At 39.1% G+C, this 13,009-nt stretch overlaps 2 protein-coding genes across 4 annotated transcripts in view; one reads left to right on the top strand and one right to left on the bottom strand.

Moving 5' to 3' along the window:
- Positions 1-8,371, top strand: part of LOC6039378 (RNA-binding protein Musashi homolog Rbp6) — a 92,133-nt gene extending 83,762 nt beyond the window's left edge. For both annotated transcript variants that reach the window (XM_038262038.1, XM_038262039.1), the window contains one exon: positions 4,762-8,371. In XM_038262038.1, coding sequence (XP_038117966.1) covers positions 4,762-4,789 — 28 coding nt within the window. In that variant the 3' untranslated portion in view covers positions 4,790-8,371. The remainder of the gene's footprint in view (positions 1-4,761) is intronic.
- Positions 1-13,009, bottom strand: part of LOC119769472 — a 65,664-nt gene that overhangs the window by 28,409 nt on the left and 24,246 nt on the right. The window lies entirely within an intron of this gene.

Here is a 13,009-nt window from a genome sequence, read left to right as displayed (position 1 = left end):
ACACCTTGCGCCAAGTGAGACATAGTTTAGGTACATCTCAGCATTTAGATTACACACGAACACAAAACTCTTTCTTTCCGACCGCGCGGATTCCCCCGTGTATTATGTGTAACCATGTAACCATGAATTGTGACGATTCACTTCGTTTCTCTGTTCATTTTAACCGCTTAGACACTAACGATTTGTTTGTAAAGAGTAGTTACTCGTTGGCGCGCATTACTCATACTATATATTACTAGGGCAGAGTGGTACTAGGCGCTGCTGCGTGCGTGTGTGAAATCGATACTCCAAAACCCACTAAGCTTCCGAAGTCAGAGCAAATATGAGTTTTTAACCACCACCAACTAAATAGGTTTCGTATTAGTAGCAATAATTTAACCCCTCCCTCTCTCTTTTAATGTAATGTATTTGTTTGTACAAAAAGAAAAAAAGAACGCTCTCTTGTCCATTCCAAAAAATAGCTTAAATTATATTACTTTAAATGAAGCAAAAATAAGATCGCGCGCCCGTAATCTTCAAGTAGCTACCAAACTCTGTACAGCCTCCCAAGCCGGCAAAGAAAGGCGACGACTGTACGGACAGATATGTAACAAGATCGCTGCAAGTAGTTGGTTTAGTAGACGGCGGCGCGCGCTCAACATGATGATGATATGATGAATAGCTCGAAAATGAACATGCATAGCGGGGTAGCAAGGGCGGGTGAGAGACGGAGAGAGAGAGGTGTAGTTTGATCTTTTGCTTGCTGCAGATTCCCAAATGGTATTTGTTGGTCTGTTCGTTCTGCCACTTAATTATTATGTACGGTTTTGTAGTCGTTTCGTTAAGTTCTCCCTCTCGCTCTCACTGCCCTTCTATCTTTAAGTAGAGTACAATAGATCTTTAATATTCGCATTGATTTTTTTATGTATTGTTCTGTTTTTTTTTTTCTCCAAACATCTTGGATATATGCATATTGATCGTTTTGTAAATTTTAACCCCCTTTTGATTTTACTTCGCAAGCCAAAGAGTTGAGTTCCATTTGAAGTGTTTTCGTTAAGAAGCGAGCATCTAATTATCTCAGTATTTCACTAGCATGTAGTAAAATTGGTACAACGTACGATGCAAAGAGTCAGAAACAAACGGGATTACCCACTATGCGCTTAGTTTTAGCTCTCATGTGATGGATGGTGGTATTTTACTGTCTTGCGTTCGTTTTTTTCCTTCCACGTGTACATTACATATTTTATACAGTTAAGTGCCTGCATTTTCATTAAACCGGTCAGCATATTGCCATTTTATCTAGATCGCGCCAGTTGGATCGATTAGCGCATTTCAAATCAATCCAACAGCGACATTCATCCGGCTTCTCGAACGCGCGTGCCTAGCTGTACAAGCATCAAGCAAACACACACTTAATACTTGATCTGACAATTAACCGCTTATATTTAATTTATCTATGTTTAGCTTAAGTGCCCTCTTACTACTTATGATTTACCGCGAGCAAACAGACTTCCGGATTATTTCCCCCTAAAATTGTGAATAAAATATTCAACAGCAACTTTCTTTTCTTTGTGTTTTTCTTTTTATTTCTTTTCATATCTGTACAAAACCAAAACAAAAAACTAACTAACGATCCACTACGCCTTACACTAACACTAATCATTTTTTGTTTAAACTAACGCATTCCTCGCTGTCGTCGTCGCGCGGGTTGGGATAGATCACACGTCAAAAATCGCAACAGAAAAAAAATCTCATCAGCGTAACATTTGTCTGGTCCAAGATCGGATCGCCTTGAAATGTGTCGGGAAATTTCTTTACATCCATCATCGTTTCCCCCTAGTTTCTGTGTGTGTGTGCGGGGCTGAGTATGATTGACCAAAGTCACTTGGCATTTAAATCATTCATGAGTTATTATAGATTTTCACGACCGCGGCGGCACGATGAGCGACACATGGTTTTGAGAGGTAGTCGTCCTCCCCAAAAACTAATAATAGGACGACGACTGTGACTGGTTGAACGGGATCCCGAGCGGTTTGCGGAGTAATAATTCACTATTTATAGGTTATTTTCGATCGTTTTTGAACCATTAAGTGTAGGAATATTTTGCGTCCCATGGGACATCTAGAATTTTGAAACATTTCAATGTGGTTTGGAAAATTAGAAATTTGCATAATTTTAAAATCATATCCGGTCACAGTTTGATGATTTTGTTGATTTATGACAGATCTTAAAATTGTAAAAAATACTCTAATTTGATGCTTCTAGTGCTGACGAGTCATACAAAAAAATCGAATTAAAAAAATGAAGAGAACGAAACTTTCCAAACAATTCCATCAAATAATTGATATTCTGATATTCTTAGTACAAATTACAAAAAAAAGATATCTTAAATATGTTTTTCAGTAAGGCCGTCTGCACAACTTTTCAAAGTCTCATCAGTTTTAAATAATTTATTTTTAAATAAAACAACAACAAAAAATCGCAATTTTTTTTTTGCAATTCCGTCGTGAAACTACTTACTTTTCCTGTCATTCTTGAATGACGAAATAGCCTACTTTTCAGTTCCAAAAATAACAGAATAGAATAGCAACACTTTTCAAAATAAATGCTGAAAAGTTCTACTTTTCAGCACTCAAATGGGTGCTGAAAAGTTGAACTTTCCAGCACTTGTTTCGAAAAGTAATACTTTTCCACTTTTTTTTTGATTCAAACGATTTATTGACAACTACATTAAAATTTGACTTAAAATTTCACTCAGTGTGTGTTTTTTGGAATTGCAAAAAATGTTGTATGGAACTCGTTGCAAAACTTGATTTTTTCAGCACTCTTCGTATTTATTCAACTCGGTTAACCTCGTTGGATAAATGTACGACTCGTGCTGAAAAATCCTCTTTTTGCAACTTGTTGCATTAACTACTATTTAAAAATTACCAAATTTGTTGAAAATGGATTTAAATATCACGCCTATATTTTTTTTTTCATTAAAGACCATCTTCAAATGTGCAACAAAACCTAAATTTGAAAAATAAGTCATATTTTTAGAAATTGGCGAGATTATTTTCATATTATAAATATGTTGAAATGTTAAAACTTTTTGAACGGTGAATTTTCTTAACACATGGATGTTTGACATAAAATTTCATTCAAAAAGCGTTTTTCGGAAGTGCAAAAAATATTGTGAGCAACTCGTTTCAAAACATGATTTTTTCAGCACTCGTCGTATTTATCGTGCGACTCGTGCTGATTTTTCTTTCTTTTTGCAACTTGTTGCATAAACTACTTTAAAAAAACTCCCCAGTGATTTGAAATTATGAATATTCATTAGGCAATGACAGTTGATCACTTCAACTGTCACTGATTTTTTTAAATTAGGCTGTCTTCTTAAAAAAATAATGATTCAATTTTAAATTTAGCTATTTTTAACTTTTTGCCATTCATTTGCTTATCTATTTTCGCAATTATTTTTTATGTGAGAAGTTACTATTTTTTGAGGTTTGAAAAGGTCGGGAATTCAAAAATGGGATTTGAGTGGCCAGACTGACAAGCATTTTTATAAGAATTTAAATTATTTATTTAAAATCATTAAGCCATGTGCATCAAAATAGTAAAACGAGTCTTACATTTATCCAACGAGGTTTATCGAATTGAATAAAAACGACGAATGCTGAAAAAATCAAGTTTTGCAGCGAGTTCTATACAATTTGTTTTGCAATTACAAAAATCACAATTTGTTTTGCAATTACAAAAAACACAATTTGAATGGAATTTCAAGTAAATTGTCCATGTGTTTAGTCAATTTACCGATAACATCAAAACAATATTGAAAAGTATAACTTTTCGATACAATTTCACCCATTTCAGTGCTGAAAGGTAGAACTTGACGACAGGAAAAAAAATAATTTCACAACGGAATTGAAAAAATTGAATTATTCAACATTGCAGGATAATAATTTGATAAATAAAGTTGCTGGACTAAAGTGAAGCAATTTTTTGAAAGCTTTTCATCAATGTCAATGTGCTGATGAGCTGAAAGCAACAAAAAATAAAATAAAATTTAGTGTTTCAAGAAACCACTTAGACAAGTACATATATAATAATTAGAAAAAAAGATTTTTTCCCTGGATGAAAATATGCACCAAAACTTGAAATAATTTTAAAAAAGTTGACATTTTTGGCTTCAAATTGAAAAATCTTCAGGAAAAATTCTAGATTATTAGCAAAAGTGATTCATTCAAAATCGAATCCATCACATTAACGTCACCATGCGGAAGGGAACGTGACAAATTTCATTACCAGAAAGACGTTTTAACCCGTAATAAAACGACGGCGAGGCTCCTCAACCTAACCGCTTATCTCGGGGTTAAAGGAAAATCAATCGCACGTGCACGGATACGGCTTTATAGGGGGCGCCCTCTAAGCTCTCACACCAAATCACACCTCATCCTCATCCTTCTCTGCTTCATCTCTAAGTTAGAACCTGTCAATTTATTACTACCCCTAGTTGTTAAGGGTAAACTTTCCGCTGTTGGTCTCTAGCGCAGTAAATCTGGCCGGTTGATTAGGACGTGGTTCTAACTTGGGTGCATCTACCGTAAAAGCGCACGAGAGATACTAACTCACTCACGTTCTGATTTGCATATCTTCTTCTAAGCACCCCTCCCCTCGTTGCGAGATTTCTTAAGGCGCGCGTTATGATTTGATGTTTCACACAAATTTTGATTTCATCTTTTCCCTCCCCAACCACCTTCCAACTTGGGAAACCCGCCACCACCACCCTTCCAGATTTCAGTTTCCCGAGGCGCACTGCTGAAAATAGGCGGCGGCCAACAGACAAAACTCTGTGTGATAATTGTGTAAGTGATAAAGACAACGCTTCTTCTCCCCCAAAAAAAGAGCAACTAACTCTTCGGGGTTGGTTCGCAGCAGCATGACAAAAATAAACACCTGGCGGCGTCGAAATAAGCTACTTAAAACTGCAAGAGCAAAATAATTGTGTACACAAGACTGCCTAGTTTGAGTTAAACGAACGAATATCTTAATTAGGTTTTTAAGTTTAGTTTTGGTAGCAATCTTGGGATTTTAGTTGTCCACTGTGAAGTAGTGCATATCATTTTAGTGTAACGTTTTTAATTTTACGACAAGCGGCAGCGTAACAGTAACACGAGAACGAGACAGTATTCGCTAGGATTAATCTCTCCGCTAGGTTGTTTTTATAAGTTGAAGTTTTAATTTGAGCATTTTTACTTATTTTAGACCCATCGGAAAATAGCCGTAACCGTGGTGTGATTCGGGAGTGGTGGATCGGAAGTTGTGCATGCTTAATATTTTCGCTTGATTTTAAATGTATTTTGGTTGTGTTTTTTGTCACATCATCCATCAAAAATAAATACAAATTGAATATTTAAAAATTGACAATAATTAGAAGCTCGTGCTAAGGTCGGTTTTATGTAAATTGCACGTTATTTTTCTTCCAAAATCATTTTATTTGTAGAAATATCCGTTAATCAAGGTAACAAATACTCAAAATGTTGTAATATGCGTTTTTCATCAAAAGATCGTAGTCGTATTCTGTTTTGTTTTATTTTAACAAAAGTTTTATAATGTTTGGTACATCTATCATTCTATCACATTGGTTCCAATAATAATTTGATATCAGGCAATTGATAATCAAATCCCTCATATTTCAACGAAACAGAACCAGACTAAGAAGTAAAATTCTTCTTCTTATTCTAGGTAAAAAATCCACATGTTTTGAGTAAACTGATTTTTGAGTGTAAATTTCGTTTACTCTTAAGTGTGTCTAAGTTGTGTAATTTTAAAGAAATTTTGTGTAAAATACACACAACTTATCGTAAATTAGAATTTCCTCAGTTGATTATCATTTGATCAAATTTGAGTGAAACTTTTTTGCTATGCAACTGAGGTTAGACCCGATAGCTAAACTGCCTGAAAGCTACTTGAACCGTGTGTAATGCGTATCTCGTGATCTCATCAAGTCCTAAAAAAGTCAGATTGTGTTGTTTTCCCCCCTCACCCTATTCTCGGTATCGATTGCTTTTACGTTCACGTGTACCTTAGGATTAAACTTGAATTGCAGTTTGCGCTCTGCCAAATTAGGTCTTGTTTGTCCAGCGGAAATCGCGATCGATTTCCTCAGGCTTTTCCAGATTTTTTGTTGTTCTGAAATCATTCTAACATACCGGTTTGTAGGATTTTGGTAACAGAAGCGTATTAACTTTTTATTTTTCTGTTTGTAACCATACTTTCTACTGTTCGAACTCTAGCGTTTGTAGTATTGCAGAGGTCAAAAGCACCGAAAATGTTGCATACAAAATCAAGCATGAAGAATTTTTTTCCCGACATTCCCTTTACTATACCGATAGATTTATTTTGACGTTTGAACAGTTAGTTGATGTATATTTGCAGTTTTATATCGATTATATAGTAGTTAGTGTATTTTTAACTTCAAGTATTGACTGCGGCCCTCTGTATTATGACAATATCCACCGTTTTACTCTCTTATGTTACGTAACCAAATAGTAATTGTTCACACCTTATCGTAATATCATTACAATGCATTGTTACACACTTAGGAGGATGACAAGTGAAGCTAAATTAAACATATCCCTTTCATTAAGCGAGTATAATAATCAAAAAAAGAAATCACTTTAGAGAGCAAACAAAAAAAAAAAAACAAAGAGTTATATATTCTGAATTAGCGCGATGTTTAAAAACCAACGTTCTTCCATAGGCAAGTAAAAAAAAGTAAGTAATATCGAGTGAAAACAGAAGTTTAACTAACGCAAAGCAAAGCAAACAAACAAAAGTAAGCATATTACGCCAAGAGCTACGCGTGCGTAAATCAGCCGCGCGCACGCTTGACGGCAATGAAATGTGATCTTTATGAGTACCAATACATTTTAAAATCTTGAAAGGAATAAACAACAAAAAAAACACGCAATTGAGAGAAATCAAAAACACACTAACTGCTATTTAGACAAGGCAAAACACTAAAATGCAAACTCTGTTGAGACGTCAAAATAGTGTCAATCTGCTCTGAGAACAATCAGTCGACGGTTGACAAATTCTCTCTCCGACAGAATGCCGGTTTCGTGCTTTTTCGCTGCACGCGCTCTCCGCGAGAGATGAGCGAGATCAACGAGAGACGTCAAAAGATAGCGTTTCTGTCGCAGAGAGAGAGAGGAAGCATAAAATTGTGAGTGAGAACTTAGTGAACTTTGATTTTCAAAAGGGTGGCCTGCTCCGATTGCCAAACCGTGTAACGAAAGCTGCAATATTTTTCGCTTAGGACAAACTATTATTTTCTTTCTCTGGCGGATCGTTTCACTTTATGAAAATCGACGCCATTCTTGTGTGCAAGAGCACAGTTGTTGTTATCGTGTGTGTATTTTGAAGGTGTTCCTCTCGCGCTCGAAAATGGGTATTTCAGAGCGCAAGAGAGTGGAACACCGTTGTTGACAGCTGTATTTAGTGTGCGTTAGGGTGATCAATGTTGAAGCAAAACATTAGAAATATACATTTACTTAAAATAAAAAAAAAGCACAAGAGGAAGGAGAAATCAGTCGCGTGGACCAAGCAAAACTGAACGCAAAAGCAAGCGATACGAGATAGAGAACAATCCCCTGGTCTTGAAGCAATCTTACTACACAAATACATTACATGACACAAATCTAAAACAAAGTTAATGAAAAAATCAGAGCTTTTGTGGCCAGGACAAACGACAAATTGTCGTTCGCGAGCCAAGAGAGAGAATCAAGCAGTAGGAGTTGGTGAAGAAACTATGAAAATTATCCCATCGAATTTTGAATTTTGCGGTTTTGATCAATTTTAATACAAAAGTAGAGAATAACCTATCAGCAAAAAAAAAAAAAACACATCGTGTATGTTAAATAAAGAAAAATAAATTAATACCACAAAATACTAAATGTTAATCGACATAAACAAACTAAGCAACAAATCTGTGAGCTGATATGGGAGCAGAAGAAAACAAAATCGCAAAGTTATACCAAGCCGCGCTGAGCAACCCAATACAGGATCCAACAAAAACTGCAACAGCGAGTACATAAGCAAAACTTTAAAAAGTATCGCAAATCAGCGATCGTAATAATATTCACCGTGGGAACCAACATAAATAAGCTCAATCCGTTGTCGAAAGTTACATTGTGTGTGGTGTAGCTTGGATCGAACGACATGATCTCATATAGGCAGCTTTTCCTTGACACCTTTTTCTTGATTTGAAGTTTCCCGCTAATTAAGGCACACCCGAAATTTCCACACCGCACACGTTTAAACTCACAACACTACACAAACACTCACTCACACCAAATTCAATGCGAATTGTCTTCTGCGCAGAATAATGAATACTCAAAAATAAAAAAAGACAGAATTATGACGCTTTCATATTATTGGAAAACAACAAATAAAAAAGTATATATATTTTTAGAAACATACTTCGATAACTATACACATTACACTACACTGAACAGAAAATGCAAAACGAAACGTTTGAACGTTCACCAAATAAAAGCAATCACACATCACTGAGGTAAAGAAAGGGCGAGACTAGGAGAGGAATTATTGCAACCAAAGTTATGACACTTGCAAAGCAATACATTAGAAAACCTTTTTTGATTTTTTAAAACTGTGTTTTTTTGTCTCGTCATCGATAGGAATTCTTCGATCAACAAGGGTCCTGATAGATGAAAAAAAATCTCCTCTTCTTCCTACTTAATAAAATTTTCAACCGACTAGACCTTTGGCATACTGAATCTGCGCCTTTACAGTTTCGACCACCGCGGTTCGATAAACATGAGGTGGTCATTAGACTGGCTCGTCGTGACTTGGAAAATTTAAAAAATGATCAAATCAAACCAGTACAAGGTTTTTTTATGCCTTTTGGGCCTCAATACAACTCCCTTTAATTTAGGAGCGATTGGTTGCGTCCTCACTTTGCGCATTGTATTTCAATTTTGTATAAAAATTAGTAGGGAAAAACCTTCTTTTTACGTTTTGATTTTTATTATTTTTATCTTCCACTAAATTTTGTAAACCAACACTATATCGTTAAAATTGAGAAAATTCTCTAAAACTTTCCTTAAGAAAGTATTGTGCTATCTTGCTTCTATCAAAAGATACAGCGTGCTCATAACTGGTCTAAAACGTGATTTCCGAGCAAAAAACACGTTTTAGACCAGTTTTGAGGACGCTGTATCTTTTGATAGAAGCAAGATAGCACAATACTTTGTTGGGGAAAGTTTTAGCGAATTTTCTCATTTTTAGCGTTATTGTGTTGGCTTGAAAAAAAATGTAAAAGATAAGAATGAAACGTAAAAAAGAAAGTTTTTCCATACTAGTTCCCATACAAAATTGAAATGCAATGCCCAAAGTGTGAACACAACCAATCGCTAACAAATTTTGAGTAGTTGTTCAGGGGCCTAGAAGCCACAAAAAAAAGGTAAAGGTGGTTATGTTACACATGACCAGTATGACAAAGAACTTTGCAAGATGGTTGTTGAAATTTTCGATTACATTGTCTGGTCCAAATTTCCCAAGATTCACTAGATTCATAATTACCATAAAGTTTGATACCCATATTGCCCCTACTCTTATGGTTCGGCAAATGTCCCCCCATCGGAACATCCCCGGGGCCTCCGGCCACTTCGGATTGTGGCCACTGCTGTTGAAATGTCAAATTTCATATCCAGTATCAAAAATCATAAAGTTTGATACCCATATTGCCCCTACTCTTATGGTTCGGCAAATGTCCACCCCCCCCCCCATCGGAACATCTCCTGGCCTGCAGCCACTCCGGTTTATGGCCACTACTGCCGAAAAGTCAAATTTCATATTCAGTATCAAAAACCATAATGTTTGATACCCATATTGCCCCAACTCTTACGGTCCGGCAAATGTCCCCCCATCGGCCATCGGAACATCCGCGGGGCCTCCGGCCACTCCGGATTGTGGCCACTACTGCCGAAATGTCAAATTTCATATCCAGTATCAAAAACCATAAAGTTTGATACCCATATTGCCCCAACTCTTATGGTCCGGCAAATGTCCCCCCATCGGAACATCCGCGGGGCCTCCGGCCACTCCGGATTGTGACCACTACACTCAACCCCCGGTGGTTGGTCACTTTTTCGTTTGACACTTTTTTAGTTTGTACCCCGTTGGTTGGTCAAAGTCAAACTAAAAAGTGACGAACTGTCACTTTTTACACGGCGCTCACGCACACTATCAAAACAAACGTTTAGTAGTGTGTGTGAACTCCGTGTAAGAAGGGTGTCAAACTAAAAAATGACCCCGTTCGTTTGACGGCAGTTGGTGTCAAACCAACGGGGTTTGAGTGTACTGCCGAAATGTCAAATTTCATATCCAGTATCAAAAACCATAAAGTTTGATACCCATATTGCCCCAACTCTTACGGTCTGACAAATGTCCCCCCATCGGAACATCCGCGGGGCCTCCGGCCACTCCGGGTTGTGGCCACTACTGCCGAAATGTCAAATTTCATATCCAGTATCAAAAACCATAAAGTTTGATACCCATATTGCCCCAACTCTTATGGTTCGGCAAATGTCCCCCCATCGGAACATCCCCGGGGCCTCCGGCCACTCCGGATTGTGGCCACTACTGCCGAAATGTCAAATTTCATGTCCGGTATCAAAAACCATAAAGTTTGATACCCATATTGTTCCAACTCTTACGGTCCAGCAAATGTCCCCCCATCGGAACATCCGCGGGGCCTCCGGCCACTCCGGATTGTGGCCACTACTGCCGAAATGTCAAATTTCATATCCAGTATCAAAAACCCTAAAGTTTGATACCCATATTGCCCCTACTCTTATGGTTCGGCAAATGTCCCCCCATCGGAACATCCGCGGGGCCTCCGGCCACTCCGGATTGTGGCCACTACTGCCGAAATGTCAAATTTCATATCCAGTATCAAAATCCCTAAAGTTTGTTACCCATATTGCCCCAACTCTTATGGTTCGGCAAATGTCCCCCCATCGGAACATCCGCGGGGCCTCCGGCCACTCCGGATTGTGGCCACTACTGCAGAAATGTTAAATTTCATGTCCAGTATCAAAAACCATAAAGTTTGATACCCATATTGCCCCAACTCTTACGGTCCGGCAAATGTCCCCCCATCGGAACATCCGCGGTGCCTCCGGCCACTCCGGATTGTGGCCACTACTGCCGAAATGTCAAATTTCATATCCAGTATCAAAAACCCTAAAGTTTGATACCCATATTGCCCCAACTCTTACGGTCTGACAAATGTCCCCCCATCGGAACATCCGCGGGGCCTCCGGCCACTCCGGGTTGTGGCCACTACTGCCGAAATGTCAAATTTCATATCCAGTATCAAAAACCATAAAGTTTGATACCCATATTGCCCCAACTCTTATGGTTCGGCAAATGTCCCCCCATCGGAACATCCCCGGGGCCTCCGGCCACTCCGGATTGTGGCCACTACTGCCGAAATGTCAAATTTCATGTCCGGTATCAAAAACCATAAAGTTTGATACCCATATTGTTCCAACTCTTTCATCAACACGGTCCCAGCAAATGTCCATCCAGCGGAACCTCCGGGGGCCTCCGGCCACTCCGGATTGTGGCCACTACTGCCGAAATGTCAAATTTCATATCCAGTATCAAAAACCCTAAAGTTTGATACCCATATTGCCCCTACTCTTATGGTTCGGCAAATGTCCCCCCATCGGAACATCCGCGGGGCCTCCGGCCACTCCGGATTGTGGCCACTACTGCCGAAATGTCAAATTTCATATCCAGTATCAAAATCCCTAAAGTTTGTTACCCATATTGCCCCAACTCTTATGGTTCGGCAAATGTCCCCCCATCGGAACATCCGCGGGGCCTCCGGCCACTCCGGATTGTGGCCACTACTGCAGAAATGTTAAATTTCATGTCCAGTATCAAAAACCATAAAGTTTGATACCCATATTGCCCCAACTCTTACGGTCCGGCAAATGTCCCCCCATCGGAACATCCGCGGTGCCTCCGGCCACTCCGGATTGTGGCCACTACTGCCGAAATGTCAAATTTCATATCCAGTATCAAAAACCCTAAAGTTTGATACCCATATTGCCCCAACTCTTATGGTTCGGCAAATGTTCCCCCATCGGAACATCCGCGGGGCCTCCGGCCACTCCGGATTGTGGCCACTACTACCGAAATGTCAAATTTCATATCCAGTATCAAAAACCATAAAGTTTGATACCCATATTGCCCCTACTCTTACGGTCCAGCAAATGTCCCCACATCGGAACATCCGCGGGGCCTCCGGCCACTCCGGATTGTGGCCACTACTGCAGAAATGTTAAATTTCATGTCCAGTATCAAAAACCATAAAGTTTGATACCCATATTGCCCCAACTCTTACGGTCCGACAAATGTCCCCCCATCGGAACATCCTCGGGGCCTCCGGCCACTCCAGATTGTGGCCACTACTGCCGAAATTTCAAATTTCATATCCAGTATCAAAAACCATAAAGTTTGATACCCATATTGCCCCAACTCTTATGGTTCGGCAAATGTCCCCCCATCGGAACATCCCCGGGGCCTCCGGCCACTCCGGATTGTGGCCACTACTGCCGAAATGTCAAATTTCATGTCCGGTATAAAAAACCATAAAGTTTGATACCCATATTGCCCCAACTCTTACGGTCCAGCAAATGTCCCCACATCGGAACATCCCCGGGGCCTCCGGCCACTCCGGATTGTGGCCACTACTGCCGAAATGTCAAATTTCATATCCAGTATCAAAAACCATAAAGTTTGATACCCATATTGCCCCAACTCTTATGGTTCGGCAAATGTCCCCCCATCGGAACATCCCCGGGGCCTCCGGCCACTCCGGATTGTGGCCACTACTGCCGAAATGTCAAATTTCATATCCAGTATTAAAAACCATAAAGTTTGATACCCATATTGCCCCAACTCTTACGGTCCGGCAAATGTCCCCCCATCGGAACATCCCCGG

Source organism: Culex quinquefasciatus, chromosome 3 (genome assembly GCF_015732765.1).
Source record: "Culex quinquefasciatus strain JHB chromosome 3, VPISU_Cqui_1.0_pri_paternal, whole genome shotgun sequence".
In the NCBI taxonomy this organism is placed as follows: Eukaryota; Metazoa; Arthropoda; class Insecta; order Diptera; family Culicidae; genus Culex; species Culex quinquefasciatus.
This window is presented reverse-complemented; position numbering and strand designations above follow the sequence as displayed.